The 18,929-nt window shown below is 43.4% G+C and overlaps 1 protein-coding gene across 1 annotated transcript; it reads right to left on the bottom strand.

Moving 5' to 3' along the window:
• Positions 1-562: 562 nt before the first annotated feature.
• On the bottom strand, positions 563-16,617 carry EPCAM (epithelial cell adhesion molecule). Its single transcript, XM_012473761.2, has 9 exons — positions 16,371-16,617; positions 11,634-11,741; positions 11,155-11,395; positions 9,918-9,983; positions 8,772-8,835; positions 6,832-6,933; positions 5,282-5,485; positions 2,356-2,400; positions 563-1,019 (listed from the first exon to the last, which is right to left on the bottom strand). The coding sequence occupies exons 1-9, from the start codon at positions 16,444-16,446 to the stop codon at positions 978-980; spliced, it is 948 nt and encodes a 315-aa protein (XP_012329184.1). The 5' UTR covers positions 16,447-16,617; the 3' UTR covers positions 563-977.
• Between the last annotated feature and the right edge of the window lie 2,312 nt (positions 16,618-18,929).

Raw genomic sequence — 18,929 nt, 5'->3', positions numbered from 1 at the left:
TGTCTCAAAAAAAAAAGAGAAAAGAAAAACCCTGTCTACTAAAAATACAACAATTAGCTGAGCGTGGTGCTGGACACCTGCAATCCCAGCTACTCAGGAGGCTGAGGCAGGAGAATCGCTTGAACCCAAGAGACAGAGGTTGCAGTGAGCTGAGATGGCACCACTGCACTCCAGCCTAGGCTACAGAGCGAGACCCTGTCTCGGAAAAAAAAAAAAAAAAAGACCAGGCGCAGTGCTTCATCATGCCTGTAATCCCAGCACTTTGGGAGGCTGAGGCAGATGGATCACAAGGCACAAGGTCAGGAGTTTGAGACCAGCCTGGACAATCTGGTGAAACCCCCATCTCTACCAAAAATACAAAAATTAGTCGGGTGCGGTGGTGGGTGCCTGTAATCCCAGTTACTTGGGAGGCTGAGGCAAAGAATCGCTTGAACCCGGGAGGCAGAGGTTGCAGTGAGCTGAGATCATGACACTGCCCTCCAGCCTAGGCGACAGAGCAAGACTCCGTCTCAAAAAAAAGAAAAAAAGAAATTTGAAATGTCATTCAAACGAAGTTAAGATATTCAGTTTAAAATGTTTTATTTCACAGCTCATAAAAAAGTTTGTATGTACAAGACTCAAGTAAATAGAAAGGCAGCTTTCAATCATAAATCAGATAGTAGTCTTTCAAACTCTACTGTGGAAGCATATTTAATGCACACATTTGAATGTTAAGCATAAATAATTTTAACTATGGAGTCCAAGTTCTGGGTGTTTCATTAGATTTGCATATATAAGACACTTGTGGTCAAATTTCAAGATTGGTAAAGCCAATTTCAAGCTGCTTGTATTTTGAGTACAGGTTTCACTATTACAAATATATGATGTTTAACTAACAAATTTGTGACCTTCGAAGATGTCTTCGTCCCATGCATATACATTTAAAATCTGAGTCCATTTGCTATTTCCCTTCTTCTGTCATCTTCAAATTATAGTAGTTATGCATTGAGTTCTCTATTCATCTCACCCATCTCCTTTATCTGAAACAGGAAAAAGTATAGAAAAAAATTTTTTAAATAATTTTTTAATCTTTTGTTCATTCTGAAAATAGCATTAAATAAAAACTATTAGGAACACGAGATGATTTTTGATTTTTTTTTCACATTTATAACATTTAAATAAAAAAAGAAAAAGCTATATTGCAAGGAAACACATATTTGAGTGTGTTCAAGCTGCTATTTAGAGACAAGATCGCCAAAGTGACTAGGGTAAGTCGCAGTTAAGCTAGATCTTTAAGAATAAGATTTTTATTGAGTGCATACTATTTTTAAGGCTAGAAGAAATCGATTCACTTTCTATTATCAATCTTTCATTTTATATGTGGGGAAACTGAAGTTCAAAATTAGTGTTTGTCTCAGATCACACAATTAGTTACAGGCAAACTGAAATGACAATAATGACTGCTACTACTCTGTTGACAAATATGTTCTTATGTGGCAAGCATGGGACCAACACTTTACACGGATTATGTTTAATCCTTGCAATAGGTCCATACTATCTATTTTCAATTTGCCCAGGCCAAACCCAGGTCTGTACTGCTCTGCACTACACTACATTGTCATTCTTCCTGTCTGTAACAGTTCAGTTCAGGGTTAGTCTTCTAGACTTGTGGTTACCAAATCAAGTAAGCCAGATGATCTACTACAGAATGGGAAAAAAATGCTAGAACTTTCTGGTTCTATTAGATTTTTTCCAATGTTCTTTTATGTTTCTTTTATTACTTGCTAAAATATTAGTAAGTGGCACATATACAATTACAAATTTAACATTACAAAGATACACAAAAATTGATAGTATATGAAAAATGTTACCGATAGGGTTCAAGGACAAGTGTGTTCATGTTCAATTCCAAGGGACTAAAACACACTAACAATCTGACATTTTGATTTCATACTAGTATAGATGACTAGTTAGTACACAATAGATTTATTGTGATAAATTAAGTTCATATTAAATGATTATTTCATTGGCTTAGAGATAATAAATCAGATCATTAGTCAAAATGAGTTTCTCCAATGTGAATCCACTGGAGTATGCCTTTAGAAGATTCTGTTAGATGTTGATGCTTTGTAAAATAAAAACCATAGGCTTCCCATTTCACTCTATGAGGCAGAAATCAATAGGTGGTGATCTGCTGTAGAATTCATGCAAGAAGATTTAGGTAAGAGCAGATTCTAAGACTGTCCCTAAGACCCTAAAGACAACAGTATAAAGGGACTCCAGTATAACTGAGATGCATCAGTGTGTAGGAAGGTAGAGTGATTAGGAGTAAGAGATTCAACAGGGCTTTTCTATTTAGCTAAGTAACCCATTTACCTCAGCCTTCTGATACTTTGCCATTCTCTTCTTTCTGGAAACAACCTGAGTGGAAGAAAGATGATTATTGTTTTAGGACTGCTACTCAAAGGTTAACCAAATTGACATATATCCTTTTAATGGACATAATTTTGATATGAAAAAAATAATTTTAACATCTATCCATAAACATTTATTGTTTCTTAAATTAAAAATTTCACACCAGTGCAGTGGCTCACGTCTATAATCCCAGCACTTTGGGAGGCCAAGGTGGGAGGATCATCTGAAGTCAGGAGCTTTAGACTAGCCTGGCCAAGATGGAAAACCCCATCTCTATTAAAAATATAAAAATTAGCAAGGCGTAGTGGCACGCACCTGTAGTCCCAGCTACTCAGGAGGCTGAGACACCAGAATCTCCCGAACTCAGGAGGCAGAGGTTGCAGTGAGTGGAGACTGCACCACTGCACTCCAGCCTGGGTGACAGAGCGAGACTCTGGTTCAACAAAATAAAATAGGCTAAACGTGGTGGCTCATGCCTATAATTCTACCACTTTGTGGGGCCGATGTAGGTGGATCACTTGAGGTCAGGAGTTCAAGACCAGCCTGGCCAACATGGTGAAACTCCATCTCTACTAAAAATACAAAAATTAGCCAGGCATGGTGGCATGTGCCTATAATCCCAGCTACTTGGGAGACTGAGGCAGGAGAACAGCTTGAACCCGGAAGGCAGAGATTGCAATGAGCCAAGATCATGTGCCACTGCACTCCAGGCTGGGCAAGAGAAGGAGACTCTGTCTCAAGAATTAATAAATAAATAAAACAAAATAAAATAAAATTTTCACTACTAAACAAACAAACAAAAAGGCCGGGTGTGGTGGCTCACACCTGTAATCCCAGCACTTTGGGAGGCTGAGGTGGGTGAATCATGAAGTCAGGAGTTCAAGACCAGCCTGGTCAAGATGGTGAAACCCCATCTCTACAAAAAACTACAAAAACATCAGCCAGTTGCAGTGGCTCACACCTGTAATCTCAGCACTTTGGGAGGCCGAGGCGGGCAGATCACGAGGTCAGGAGTTCGAGACCAGCCTGGCCAACATGGTGAAATCCTGTTTCTACTAAAAATACAAAAATTAGCAGGGTGTGGTGGCAGGAGCCAGTAATCCCAGCTACTTGAGAAACTGAGGCAGGAGAATCGCTTGAACCTGGGCAGCAGAGGTTGCAGTGAGCCAAGATTGCGTCACTGCACTCCAGCCTGGGTGACAGAATGAGACTTTGTCTCAAAAAAAAAAACATAGATGCACTGCCCAACTCCTTTCCTACTGCTATGCTTTGGACATGCCACCCTCTCACACAGCTAGGCAATATGGCCAGTGCTGGTGGAGTGAAATAAGAATTCAACTTTTGTTTTCTTCCAGATAGATAGCTAAACATGGTTGATTGAACTGGAAATATAAGTTCCCAAATACCCTCAAACCTATTTCTGAATTCTGTTGTGTAAGATTTTCTTTTTTTTTTTTTTTTTTTTTGAGACAAAGTCTCACTCTGTTGCCCAAGCTGGAGTGCAGTGCAGTGGCACGATCTTGGCTCACTCCATCCTCTGCCTCCTGGGTTCAAGTGATTCTCCCGCCTCAGTCTTCTGAGTAGCTGGGACTACAGGCGCTTGCCACTGCGCCCAGCTAATTTTTTTTGTATTTTTAGTAGAGGCGGGTTTCACCATGTTGGTTAGGCTGGTCTCGAACTCCTGACCTCGTGATCTGCCCACCTCAGCCTCCCAAAGTGCTGAGATTACAGGCATGAGCCACCACGCCCAGCCCTTTTTTTTTCTTTTCTTTAATTCTTTTTTCTGAGACAGAGTCTTGCTGTCACCCAGGCTGTAGTGCAGTGGCAAGGTCTTGGCTCACTGTAACCTCCACCTCCTAGGTTTAAGCAATTTTCCTGCCTCAGCCTCCTGAGCAGCTGGGCTGGGATTACATGTATATGCCATCATGCCCAGCTGATTTTTGTGTTTATGGAGACAGGGTTTCACCACGTTGGCCAGGCTGGTCTCGAACTCCTGACCTCAAGTGATCTGCCCCGCCCCAGCCTCCCAAAATGTTGGGATTACAGGCATGAGCCATCACGCCTGGCCAATGTTAGTAAGATTTCTTGATCCTTACATTCCTAAAATAAACCTTTAATTTCTTCAAGTGATACATTCTTTTGCTGAAGCACCGCTAAACTTAATTTGCTCATCTTTACTTGGAAGTATTGATTCACATGTCACTTTTAACTCTTTCCTATGGCTAACATTAATTTTGTGTCTGTTGTTCTATCTCATTGAGTGGTTTGGGGGTTGAGGTATTTTGCACTAGGTGTTGAATTGTTTGCAGTGAGAACTGAAAGACTCTTGCTGCTTGATGGCAAATGTAACTGGCCTGTGAGGTGCACAGCCGCAAGCTTTTTACAGATTAGTATTCTTTCTTGCTTTGTAAAATGACTTTTGTAAAAATAGACCAGAAATACAATAGATTCGTTCACTATAGAAAATTATTAAAAAATGAAGATTTTTTTTCCTTTAATATGTTTTGGAATACATATGTTACTTTTTCATATTATTACCTTTTTCCTTTTTTTTTTTTTTGAGACAGGGTCCTGCTCTGTTATCCAGGAGGGAGTGTGTGGTGTGATCATGGCTCACTGCAGCCTTGACCTCCTGGGCTCAACTGACCCCTCCCACATAGCCTCCCTAGTAGATGGGACCACAGGTGCAAGCCATCATGTCTGGCTAATATTTGTATTTTTAGTACAGATGGGGTTACACCATGTTGCTTAGTCTGGTCTCAAACTCCTGGTCTCAAGTGATCCACCTGTCTCAGCCTCCCAAGTGTGAGCCACCACACCCAGCCATAATTATTTTTTCCTGAAAAAAATACATCCTTAAATGAAATTTTACTTGTTCTGTACTCACCAGCACAACAATTCCAGCAACAACTGCTATCACTACAACCACAATAACAGCAATAACACCAGCTTTTAGACCCTGCATTGAGAATTCAGGTGCTTTTTCATCAACATAATAAATTAAAGTTTGACCAGGATCCAGATCCAGTTGTTCCCCATTTACTCTCAGGTCCATTTTCTTAGAAGGGTGAAACAAGGATTCACCTTTAACCTGAATTGAAAAAGAGAAAAGGAATTAAAAATATTTAAGAAAACCATGCATAGCCACAAATAATTACATACAAATTGTATGCCAAAAGAACTGCTCCCAAGAATCTTTATGATTTTAGAGATAACAATCTAATCTATTGAAACTTTAAAAAACAACTGGCTGGGCGAGGTGGCTCATGCCTGTAATCCCAGCACTTTGGGAGGCTGAGGCGGGCAAATCACCTGGTCAGGTTGGGAGCTCAAGTCCAGCCTGACCAACATGGAGAACCCCATCTCTACTAAAAATACAAAATTAGCCAGGTGTGGTGGCGCATGCCTGTAATCCTAGCTACTCAGGAGGCTGAGGCAGGAGAATTGCCTTGAACCCGGGAGGCAGAGGTTGTGGTGAGCAGAGATCACACCATTGCACTCCAGCCTGGGCAACAAGAGCAAAACTCTGTCTCAAAAAAAAAAAAAAAAAACCTGTTTATTCCAGGAACCTTTCAACATACATGAAGGTAGAAAGAGTAGTGCAATGATACCTTGCATCCATCACCCCGATGCAATGACATCAAACCATGGCCTCTTCATCTTTTCTTCCTTTTATCCCTTCACCCCACCCAGATAACTTTGAAGAAATCTCATATTTCAGCAAAAAATACCTCACTATAATAAAGTTTAAACAAAATACTGTAATCATACCAGTTACACAGTCTTTTTAAACAGATCCTTATTTGTGTAAATTATAAATATCATCAGGGAGCATATATGCACAAACTAACTAACTACCAAGTAGATAATAAATAATAATAAATAGAATTATAAGAAAGAGGGGAGATATTTTAGGCAGAACAATTTGATAAGAGGCGTAAATATACAAATAAGCAAGATGCATGTAAGTGACAGGGAGGCAAAATTAATGGCAGCAGAAAAACCATTTGGTTGATCTATAAGTGGAGAAAAAGATGATGAAATATTTTTAACTTGGCCGGGCGCAGTGGCTCATGCCTGTAATCCCAGCACTTTGGGAGGCCAAGGTGGGTGGATCACTTGAGGTCAGGAGTTTGAAACCAGCCTGGCCAACACAGTGAAACCCCATCTCCACTAAAAATACGAAACAACTATTTTTAGTTGTTTCGCATGGACGTGGTGGCGCATGCCTGCAATTTCAGCTACTTGGGAGGCTGAGGCAGGAGAACTGCTTGAACCTGGGAGGTGGAGGTTGCAGTGAGCTGAGATCATGCCACTGTATTCTGGCCTGGGTGACAGAGCAAGACTTTGTCTCAAAAAAAAAAAAAATTTAATTCATTGAAGCATGGTAGACTACATTTCTGAACACAGGAACAGAATAAAGAAGATTATACTCACATCTTTTTCAAAATAGTAAGCCACATCAGCTATGTCCACATCATTCTGAGTTTTTTGAGAAGAATTTTGAACCAGATCAATAGTAATAACATTATTCTCATACTGGAGGAAAAATTGAATACAAATTAATTATAATATCAAAAACATATGAAAATAACATTATTTGAGAATCAGAATATTCAGTGTTTGATTTTCTGTAATCTACATGCATCGCTGTTCCTTTCCATTATTGGATAATTAAGTTTAGCACTAATCAAGAAATCTTTGGGAGATCTCTAACTCTATCAAAGGGAAATAAGACAGCCACGAAACCAAACATAATTACAATGCACGATTTTTCCTAAGATATCTTGAAAAGATTTTAAAATAAGCTATCAAAGTATTTTATTTGAATCAGAACTACTTTAAAACTAAAATACTAAAGAAATGCAATCTAAAATGCAGTATGCATTTACCATGTTGTTTTTAAAGAGCAAAAAAAGTATATTCTTTCTAAAGAGTCTTGAATAAATTCATACTGCCTTCAAAGAGTTCCATCACACTATTCAAGCTTTTTATTTTTTAAACCAGAGTTGAAAGAGTTAAGTAGGGGCTAACTGGTTAAGGATTAGTTCCTTAAAGCAGAGACGATGGGAGCTCCAGTAACATCCTAAAGTAAATATGCACCAAAAGCATTACTTACCAAAAGTAATTTTGGTGCATATTTACTTTAGGATGTTACTAGAGCTCATCCACAGGGACAGCTTCTCCAGGGTAAGAAAATGCAAATGTTGGCTGGGTGCGGCTCACGCCTGTAATCCCAGCACTTTGGGAGCCTGAGATGGGTGGATCAAGAGGTCAGGAGTTCAAGGCTAGCCTGGCCAAGATGGTGAAACCCCATCTCTAAAAAAAAAGAAAAGAAAAGAAAATGCAAATGTTTTAGGGATAGTAAGAGATACATTTTCTTTAGGGTTAAAACTAGGCTTTTCTTTTCTTTTTCTTTTTTTTTTTTTTTTTTAGACAGTCTCACTCTGTCACCCAGGCTAGAGTGCAGTGGCATGATCATCTTGGCTCACTGTAACCTCCGCCTCCCAGGTTCAAGTGGTTATCCTGCTTCAGACTCCTGAGTAGCTGGGACTATAGGTGCATGCCACCACGCCTGGCTAATTTAGTAGAGACAAGGTTTCACTGTGTTAGTCAGGCTGGTCTTGATCTCCTGACCTCGTGATCTGTCTGCATCAGCCTCCCAAAGTACTGGGTTTACAGCTGTGAGCCACCGCACCTGGCCAAAACTAGGCTTTTCAAAGGCCATAGAAGGAAAACAACAATAACCGAAAACAATGGGCTAGGCGTGGTGGCTCACACCTGTAATCCCAACACTTTGGGAGGCTGAAGCAGGCAGATCACTTGAGGCCAGGAGTTTGAGACCAGCCTGGCCAACATAAGCAAAACCCTGACTATACTAAAAATACAAAAATTAGCTGGGCATGGTGATATGTGCCTATAGTCCCAGCTCCTAGGGAGGCTGAGGCATGAGAATTGCTTGAACCTGGGAGGCAGAGGTTACAGTCAGCTGTGATCTTGCCAGCCTCCTGAGTAGTTGGGACTACAGGCACACACCACCATACCCAGCTAATTTTTTTTGTAATTTTAGTAGACACGGGGTTTCACCATGTTGGCCAGGATGGTCTCAATCTCTTGACCTCATGATCTGCCCGCCTCGGCCTCCCAAAGTGCTGGGATTACAGGCATGAGCCACTGCGCCCGGCCGAGACTGTCTTAAATAAACAAACAACAACAAAAAAACAATAACAGGAAATTCACATTAAGTACCCAGGATTTGAAACTGTTGCTCCAGTAAGTGCATTTAACCACCACTAAAAGCACTGGCTGTCCTTTATATTCAAATCATACTCTCTCACCAAGTTTCTGCTAAAGCTCACTTATTTAAAAAATCATACCTCAACATTTGTGATAAATTTTTCATCCAGGTGATAACGCGTTGTGATTGCCTCCCGAAGCGCACTGTAAATAATTTAAAATCTGTTTAAAAAAAGTTTGTACCACACAACAGTAAGAAGCACTACTCTTTAAGCAGATAGCTCACAGTCTAGAATTGTCATTAAAGTTAAAATTGTTATGCCATTTTGCAACTATCATAATAATTGATTCAGGCTAGAACCACCCATTGATATTAAAACTGATGGGTGCCAGTTTAATTAGAAAAATAACATTTACTAAGTATTCAAGTATCTGCCCATAGATTATTTATGAATTACAAAGGGAGACTGGTAACTTCACAGTGGAAAAACCTGATGGATACCACTTTACCCAAAGTTTACATTACTAGTTAAGGGACAAGCTGACATCATGGAACTCCTGGTGTCAAGTACTACATAGGACACAAGATTGCTTAAGTAGTTTTCCTATCAGGGATGCATAACCTGTCCTTAGTTAAGAAGAAACATCAGACAAATCAAAATTTGAGGGACATTATATATAACAACTTGCCCACACTCTTCAAAAATATCAAGTTCATGGAAGACAAAGAAAGGTCAAGAAACTGTTTCACATTAAAAGAGACTAAAGAGTCACCACAACTAAATATGACACATGATCTTGGATTGGGTCCTAAATCAGAGGGGAAAAATTACTACAAAGGACAATATTGGGAAAACAGGCACAATGTGATATCATGTTAAATTTCCTAAATTTGATCATTGTATAGTGGTTTATTTAAGAGAATGTCTTTTGTTCTTAGGAAAAGATACACTAAAGTACTTAGGGGTAAAAGGGCCTGGTGTTTACAGCTTGCTCTCATGTGCTTCTGGGAAAAATATTTACACACGCATAGATACACTGATATTAAAGTACACATGCATCTTCATCCACACATACACATAAAAAAGCAAACGTGGCAAAATGTGAATGGTGGATCTAAGTGAAGTATATTACTGGAATCTCTGCTATTCTTGCGACTCTGTTTCAAGTAACTATTTTTCAGAAATATGAAAAAGCATTTAGGCTTGGTTTTTCTAATGGTATAGAATGGAAGATTTGAGCTACCAATTGTGCAAGAATAATACGATGCATTTAATTGTACTTACGCCTGCAAACTTTGAACATCGTAAGGTTTTTCTCTTGCTTTGTGTTTTAGTTCAATGATGATCCAGCTATAAAGTAAAAAGATAATGTCAGTTGACTATGACTCAGTATTTCATACTATTTTGCTAATAAGCTAATACTAAAATTCTCAAGTAGAGAATTGTAGAATTATAAGGACTAACAGAAAAATAATTTATGCAGTAGATATTCCCGTAATTTCTTCCCTTACACATCCTTCATAAAGGACACACCCAGGAGGGAACACCCTTTCTAATACTGACCCTCTGTTCTCTGGACACATACATAAGGTCACATGAAGTCAAGGTTTAGCTGGCAGTGTTGTGCCCTGTTCAACTTTAAAGATGAAAAGCCATGAAGTGGATGGGTTCGGTGGCTCACACCTGTAACCCCAGCACCCAAGGGAGCATCGAGGCAGGTAGATTGCCTGATGTCAGGAGTTCGAGACCAGCCTGGCCAACATGGTGAAACCCCATCTCTACCAAAATACAAAAATTAGTCGGGTGTGGTGTGGCACATGACTATAGTCCCAGCTACTTTGGAGGCTAAGACAGGAGAGTCGCTTGAACCCAGGAGGCAGAGGTTGCAGTGAGCTGAGATTGTGCCATTGCACTCCAGCCTGGGTGACAAGAGTGAAACTCCGTCTCAAAAAAAAAAAAAAGGGCACGAAGAGAAAATTGACAATGAGGCTCCAGAAGACCAAATAAAAAGTGCCCACTTTGGTCCTGACATCCTTCCCAGTTTCTAGTCCCTTCCAATGAAGTCTTCTTTTGTTTAAGCTAGCCTGAGTGGGTTTCTGATCCTTTTCATTAAACAATCCCTAAAACAAGCATCTCTCACTTTTAAAACACAATCAATAAGCAAATACATAGGTTAAATTACAAACATTTAATACTAATGCAACTATGAAATACTGAATAATGTCAAGTAAAGATATGAAAGAAAAATTATGCCTCATATGCTACCATTTATGTAAAAATACTAAAACAGATATATAACAAATTCATCAACTATCTCTAGAAGGTTATAGATTAATCGATGACATCAATTCCATGGAGGTCTACTGGGTAGCCAGGGGGACTGGAATGAGAGAGAAGCTTTTCAATGGACACTCTTCTCTTCTGAATTCTAAACCATGAAATCATATTACATAATCAAAAAAAATTTAATTAAATGAATCTGAACGCCATGAAAACAAGTAGTATAGGGAGCCCCACTCACAAGGTTCTCACTCGCTCAGAGCAGGTTATTTCAGTGTCCTTGTCTGTTCTTCTGACCCCAGCAGTGTTCACACACCAGCACGTGGAGGTGCCATTGCACTGCTTGGCCTTAAAGAGCCCGCTCTCATCACAGTCGGGGTCGTAAAGCCCATCATTGTTCTGGAGTGCCCCTTCAGGTTTTGCTCTTCTCCCAAGTTTTGAGTTAGTAATTTCCGCCTTCATCACCAAACATTTGGAAGCCACTGAAAAAGAAACCTTAATGCCAAACTGAAAAATAACTGGTTTCATGATTACAGGGAAAAAAATATTTAACTCTAAAGCACCAGGGCCAAAGATTCTTTGAAACTTATGTGTTCCCACACTTACTTTATAACATAATTCAGATTTGAGCCAGTAAAACTCGTTCCAACGCAAGGCACATAAATTTAAAAAGTATTAAGTCAAAATAAAGCTTACAGGCAATAAGGATATTTTACTCACACTTTGAGCAAATGATGGTATTTTGTGAACCAACTGAAGTACACTGGCATTGACGGTTGCTATTCATAACGCAGTTTACGGCCAGCTTGTAGTTTTCGCAGTGACATTCTAGAAAATTTTAACAAAAAATCTACTTTAAAATGTGGATCTATTAACTCTCATATTCTAATAATAATGCCTCAAGTTACAGGGACACAAAACCTTAAAAAGTGGTCCTGAATATTATATTTTTCAGCTATAGAGTGCTTCCTAAGTGCCTGGCACTTGCTAAAACTTTATATAGACACATAGTTTAATCTGCATGCATTCCTGTTTCACATCTTTTTTCAAATAGGATCTCACTCTGTGGCCCAGGCTGGAATGCAGTGGCATAATCTTAGCTTACTGCAGCCTGGACCTACTGGGCTCAAGTGATCCTCCCATCTCAGCTTCCCAAGTAGCTGTGACTACAGGCACGCACCACCATGCCTAGCTAATTTTTTACTGTTTGTAGAGACCGGGGTTTCGCCATGTTGCCCAGGCTGGTTTCAAACTCCTGGCCTCAAGCAATCCTCCTGCCTCAGCCTCCCAAAGTACTGGGATTATAGGCATGAGCCACCATGCCTGGCCTCCTGTTACAATTTTTTTTTTGAGACAGAGTCTCACCCTGTCACCCAGGATGGAGTGCAATGGCGTGATCTCGGCTCACTGCAACCTCCGCCTCCTGGGTTCAAGAGATTCCCTTGCCTCAGTCTCCTGAGTAGCTGAGATTACAGGCACGCACCCTCACGCTCAGCTAACTTTTGTATTTTTAGGAGAGATGGGGTTTCACCATGTTGGTCAGGCTGGTCTTGAACTCCTGACTTCATGATCCGCACACCTTGGCCTCCCAAAGTGCTGGGATTACAGGTGTAAGCCACCGCACCTGGCCCATTACAATTTTTTAAAACAAGAACACAGCTCTTCAAACATCATTTCTAGCTTTATCTTTGTGAAACTCCCCGTCTTAGCTCCTTCCCCGCTCCTGTCCTGCTAAGTAACATCCCTGTCAGTCACAGCTTCCCAAGTAGCTGGGACTACAGGCATCTACCACCATGCCTGGCTAATTTTTGTATTTTTAGTAAAGATGGGGTTTCGGCATAATGGCCAGGCTGGTCTCGAACTCCTGACCTCCTGACCTGTCCACCTCAGCCTCCCAAAGTGCTAGGATTATAGGCATGAGCCACTGCACCGGTTCTTTTTTTGTATTTTTAGTAGAGACAGAGATTCACCATGTTGGTCAGGCTGGTCTCGAACTCCTGACCTCAGGTAATCCATTCACCTTGGCCTCCCAAAGTGCTGAGATTGCAAGTGTGAGCCACCACTGCCTCTTTTACAAAAAAATCAACAATTCCAATTCTAGAATCTGCGAATCCTCACCTTCTCTGGCTCTCCCACCCCATTTTCTTAAATGAGGGATGTTACCTTTGGGGCTTAACAGGAATATATTAAATCTTTAAACCATTTTACATCTTGGAAAAATTACGCTTTCAACTGCAGTTGGGGTCATCCCTGTAAGTGAGTTTCCTAACTAAATTAAGTCCCAGTACCTGATTTGGAAAGTGATACTAAGCAGCTCATTCTGGGTTATTGATGTCAGTTTAATAATTTAGTCCTTGACTACCTCAAAAGTTCATTTAACTTCGAATTGGCAAGATTATGTAATTCCTTCTGTCTACTTAAAAGAGCACAATCATTAAAAACAAAAACTATCTCCTCAGTTCAACTGAAGAGAGGGAAAAAAAGCTAGTAAGACAAAGCAGAGTTTTTATATTGATCCTTCATATCCCAAGTACCCTAAATTGACTTCAATTTTTCCCTGTTCAAGTTATAATCGATATGAACCACCGATAATCTGTCCAACACTAAACTCAATATTGGGGTCACAAAAGGGGAAAATACAGCACTTGTCCTCACAAGTTAGAAAATCTTCTGCAGCCCCGTCCTGTACTTGTTTAAAAGTAATTGTTCATCCCTAAGGGGCATGAAATTTAAAACAGACCAGTCAGGTGCAGACTTTCTGAGCAGAAGCCTGTAGCGGCTACCATCACTTTAAAGAAATTTAACATTAAGTATGTAGTCCCAGATTGAAGCTAGAAAAATATGAGTTGACTAAACTGCATTACTTTGAGAGAGTGTAATCACTGAATTTTGGCCATTCCACTGGTGAAATATAAAAGCCCTTCCACAGAGCTTTGGCAAACGCCACTCCACTTTTAGACACCATCTTACAAATAAGGTAGGTCATGCCTGTAATCCCAACACTTTGGGGAGATGGAGAATGCAGTGAGTTTTAATAAGTGAGAGAGAGAGGAGCAAGAGAGAGCGAGAGAGGAGAGAGAGAGAGAGAGAGGAGAGAGAGGAGCGAGAGAGAGAGGGAGAGAGAGGAGCGAGAGAGAGAGAGAGGAGAGAGAGAGCGAGAGAGAGAGAGGGAAAGAGAGGGGAAAGAGAGGGGAGAGAGAGGGGAGAGAGAGGGGAGACAGAGGGGAGAGAGGGGAGAGAGAGAGGGGAGAGAGAGCGAGAGAGAGGGAGAGAGAGAGGGGGAGAGAGAGAGAGGAGCAAGGGGGGAGGAGAGAGAGAGGGGGGAGAGAGAGAGGAGAGAAAAGAGCGAGAGCGAGAGAGAGAGAGGAGAGGGGAGCGAGAGAGAGGGGAGAGAAAGAAAGGAGCGAGAGCAAGGAGAGAAGAGAGAGAGGAGCGAGACAGAGGAGCGAGAGAGAGAGAGAGAGGAGAGAGAGAGGAGAGAGAAGAGAGAGAAGAGAGGGGAGCGAGAGAGAGGAGAGAGAAAGGAGCGAGAGAGCGAGGAGAGAGAGAGAAGCGAGAGAGAGGAGCGAGAGAGAGAGGGGCGAGAGAGAGAGGGCAGAGAGAGAGGAGAGACAGAAGAGAGAGAAGAGAGGAGAGAGAGGGAAGCGAGAGAGAGAGAGAGAGAGAGAGAGAGAGTAGCGAGAGAGAGAGAGAGAAGAGGAGAGAAGAGGAGAGAGGGGGCAGCGAGCGAGGGGGGGAGGGAGGAAAGGGAGAGAGAGAGTTCGGGGGTGGGGAGAGCGAGAGAGAGAGAGCAGATGTCTGTAATCCAAGCTACTCCTGTAATCCAAGCTACTCCGGAGGATGAGACAGAGAACTGCTTGAACCTGGGAGGCAGAGGTTGCAGTGAGCCGAGATTGTTCCATTGCACTCCAGCCTGGGCAACAGAGCGTCACTCCATCTCAAAAATAAATAAACAAATGAAAATGCAAATATAAAAATTATCGGGGTATGGTGGTGGGTGCCAGTGATCCCAGCTACTTAGGAGGCTGGCACTTGTAATCCCCGCACTTTGGGAGGCCAAGGCAGGTGGATCACCTGAGGTCAGGAGTTCGAGACCAGCCTGGTCAACATGGCGACACCGTCTCTGCTAAAAATACAAATTACTCGAGCGTGGTGGTGCACGCGCCTGTAGGCCCAGCTACTCAGGAGGCTGAGGCAGAAGAATCGCCTGAACCCAGGAGTCAGAGGTTGCATTCCAGCCTGGGAGACAAGAGCGAAACTTGGTCTCTAATAATAATAATAAAATAAATAAATACAAAAATTAGCCGGGTGTAAAGGCTAAGGCAGGAGAATGGTCTGAGCCAGGAAGGTAGCAGTTACAGTTCAAGATCGCGCCATTGCACTCCAGCCTGGGTAACAAGAGCGAAACTCCGTCTCAAAAAAAAGAAAAAAAAAAAAAGAAAAAAGAAAAGAAAAGAAATAAAGAAAGATATATCTAGTTATTAATTACGGGATTCTCAAAATGGTGGGATTATAGGTTTTTACACTTTATGGTTATCGTTGTTTCTGCGTTCACTACAATAAGCTCGGCATTACTCATCCGATCCTTAGAAAAGGGAAAACATGTAATCCCAGCACTTTGGGAGGCCGAGGCGGGTGGATCACGAGGTCAAGAGATCGAGACCATCCTGGTCAACATGGTGAAACCCCGTCTCTACTAATACAAAAAGTTAGCTGGGCACGGTGGCGCGTGCCTGTAATCCCAGCTACTCAGGAGGCTGAGGCAGGAGAATTGCCTGAACCCAGGAGGCGGAGATTGCGGTGAGCCGAGATCGCGCCATTGCGCTCCAGCCTGGGTAACAAGAGCGAAACTCCGTCTCAAAAAAAAAAAAAAAAAAAAAAAAAAAGAAAAGGGAAAACACCCACACGCCTGTGTAATCCAGGCCCACAGGCTGCGCGCAGGTGCATAGCGGCCCTGGAGGCCTCTGCGTGCGGGCACCTGTCCCCGCCTGAGGCCACATCCGGGGCCCGCCGTAGGTGACAAGGACAAGGGCGGGCCAGCTGGTCCCTATCGCAGAGACTCCGCCACCGGCTCGGGCTGTTATGGAACCCCGAGTCCACCCCGACCTGAGGAGGTGGGTGCGCCAGGGCGCGAAGCATTGGTTCGGTGGCCGCAGGATTCCTGGACGTGGCCACTCAGTTCCTCAGCTGTCCCCCGCCTCCGCCCCGGGCCATTTCCCTACCGAGGGGAGCAAAGCTGCAAAGTGAGGCTTCCCCCGGCCGGCGCGAGTGAGCGCCTCCTTGCCGCTTCCTACCGCGACAAGGGCCGCGGCAGGGGCACCGCCGCGCCGTCTGGTCTCCAGGCTGCAAAGCGCGGCCTCTCGGTGCCCTCCCCATTATCCCCGCCTCGGGGGCCGCAGGCCGCTGCCCTCCAGGCCAGCCCAACTCCACAACTCCTGCTCCAAGTCCGCGCCTCACCTTCCTCAGCTGCGGCCAAAGTCGCCGTCGTCGCCGCAAGCAGGAGCCCGAACGCAAGGACCTGCGGGGGCGCCATGCTGTCCACGCGCCGGGGACTCGCGGGAGGGCGTGCGCAGGGAGCGAAGCACGAGAAGCCGGCCCGGCGGCGAGAAGCCTGGGGCGCGCGGGTCTGCGTCGGGAGGACTGCGACGAGGGGGTCCTCGGACCGCGCCGAAGGTGCTTGCTCGCTGAAGGACTTGCGCTCAGTGCGCGCGCCGGAGAGAAGCGCAGACCTACCCGACCTGGCGGCCCCGCCTCTCGGCCCCAGCCCGGGTCGGCTCACCTCCGGCCGCCGGTGCCCGGTGATGAGTCACCGCCCGGGGGCGGGGAGTGAGTAGCTCCCCTCCCCCAGCCCCGGGGCAATTGTTGGCGCCCCGCCCCCTCCGCAGGTGTGCGCCCGCGCGCCCTGCCCCGCCCCAGGTGCTTTCTCTCCCTGGCGACGGCAGGGACCTTAGTGGCCTCCGAGAAGGTTTGAAGATTCTGTGCTGAGACTTCCTTTTACCTGGAGCAGCGCTACTCTGAAGCCTTGAAAAACCGGGCTTGGGGGAAAGGGTGCGGCGACTGGATAGAGGAAAGTGGAGGCTAAAGGGAATATAAAGACAAAACACTATAAAAAAGACGACCTTTGAGCTTTACCTGGCAGTTTAATTGTACTCCTTTGAAATTAGAAAAAAAAAAAAGAAGAAGAGGCCGGGCGCGGTGGCTCACGCCTGTAATCCCAGAACTTTGGAGGCCGAAGTGGGTGGATCACGAGGTCGGGAGTTCGTTGACCAGCCTGGCCAACCCAGTGAAACCACTTCTCTACTGAAAATACAAATATTAGCCGGGCCTGGTGGCGCGTGCCTGTAATGCGAACTACTCAGGAGGCTGAGGCAGGAGAATCGCTTGAACCTGGGAGTCGGAGGTTGCAGTGAGCCGAGATGGTGCCCCTGCACTCCAGCGTGGTGACGGAGCGAGACGACGTCTCAAAAAAAAAAAAAAAAAAAAAAAGCTGAGCGTGCTGGTGTGTGCCTGTAATCACAGCTACTCCGGAGGCTGAGGCAGGAGAATCGCTTGAACCAGGGAGTTGGAGGTTGCGATGAGCCAAGATCCTGCCACTGCACTCCAGCCTGGGGACAGCGAGACTCTGTCTCAAAAAAAAATTTAGCACCAAGGGTCGCTAAAAAAAAAAAAAAAGCAAAAAGAAAATTAAAAAAAGAAAGGAAAGGTAAAAAAGCAATTTTAAGATTCAGCTGTTGATTAATTTCTACAAGAATATATATCAAATCAAAGCTTATGCTTAAACAATCATTTCTATGTTATATTCTGTTGAAGTGTAGGCAAGTTGATCAATGTAAATAGTCATGTTGTTATAGTACTTCTATAATTTGTTTTGTATAATTTGAATTTTACTTAGTATATGAAATAAGCTATATAGGCCAGGCATGATGGCTCATGCCTGTAATTCCAGCACTTTGGGAGGCCGAGGGACACAAATCACCTAAGGTCAGGGGTTTGAGACCAGCCTGGCTAACATAGTGAAACCCTGTCTCTACTAAAAATACAGAAAAAATTAGCCGGATGTCTGTAGTCCCAGCTACTTGTGAGGCTGAGGCAGGAGAATCGCTTGAACCTGGGAGGTAGAGGTTGCAGTGAGCCAAGATTCTGCCATTGGACTCCAGCCCTCGCAACTAGAGCGAAACTCCATCTCAAAAAAAAAAAAAAAAAAAAAAGAGAGATATATATATATATATATATATATATATATATGATACAGTACTAACAAATCAGGAACAAGTTAACCAGATTTTTGTTGTCTGCTGCATTTTGGATGTTTTCAGGAAGTTTGTCTTTCTCCAAATTACGTGTACTTTTCCCAAGAATAATCTAACTGGTTATTGTGGTTTTACTGGCAAAATGTTCCATTCTGAGGTCTAAATCTGTTTATCTAATCTGGAGAACTTCATCTTCTTATAACTGGACACCTATTTATTGTTCATTGCAATAAAGTGAATTGAGTAAACATAATTATTAAATAAATAACAAAATACCACACTAATCTCTGACTCATTGTATCTAAGTATACATCCAGGGTAGTTCCCCCGCACCCAAGATGGAGTCTTGCTCCATCACACAGGCTGGAGTGCCATGGCAAGATCTCGGCTCACTGCAACCTCTGCCTTCTGGGATCAAACAATACTTCTGCCTCAGCCTCCTGAGTAGCTGGGATTACAGGTGCCTGCCACCACACCTGGCTAATTTTTGTATTTTTAATAGTTTTACCATGTTGGCCAGGTTGTTCTCCAACTCCTGACCTCGTGATCTGCCCACCTCAGCCTCCCAAAGTTCTGGGATTACAGGCATGAGCCATCACTCCTGGTCTTTTATTTTTTTGAGATGGAGTCTCTCTGTGTCACCCAGGCTGGAGTGCAATGGCTCTATCTCTGCTCACTGCAACCTCCACCTTCCAGGTCCAAGCAATTCTCCTGCCTCAGCCTCCCAAGTAGCTGGGATTACAGGTGCCTGCCACCACACCCAGCT

Source organism: Aotus nancymaae, unplaced genomic scaffold (assembly GCF_030222135.1).
Source record: "Aotus nancymaae isolate 86718 unplaced genomic scaffold, 86718_ANA_hifiasm-v0.15.2.pri h1tg000057l, whole genome shotgun sequence".
Lineage (NCBI taxonomy): Eukaryota > Metazoa > Chordata > Mammalia > Primates > Aotidae > Aotus > Aotus nancymaae.
This window is presented reverse-complemented; position numbering and strand designations above follow the sequence as displayed.

Excerpts from the sequence above, each read along its gene's own strand:
- EPCAM (XM_012473761.2), bottom strand. The coding sequence starts at position 16,446 with ATGGCGCCCCCGCAGGTCCTTGCGTTCGGGCTCCTGCTTGCGGCGACG. Across the intron at positions 9,984-11,154 it reads TCTGAGCGAGTGAGAACCTT|CTGGATCATCATTGAACTAA; the intron begins GTGAGTGGGGCT and ends TTTACTTTATAG. Across the intron at positions 6,934-8,771 it reads AATTTATCACAAATGTTGAG|TATGAGAATAATGTTATTAC; the intron begins GTATGATTTTTT and ends TTTTTCCTCCAG.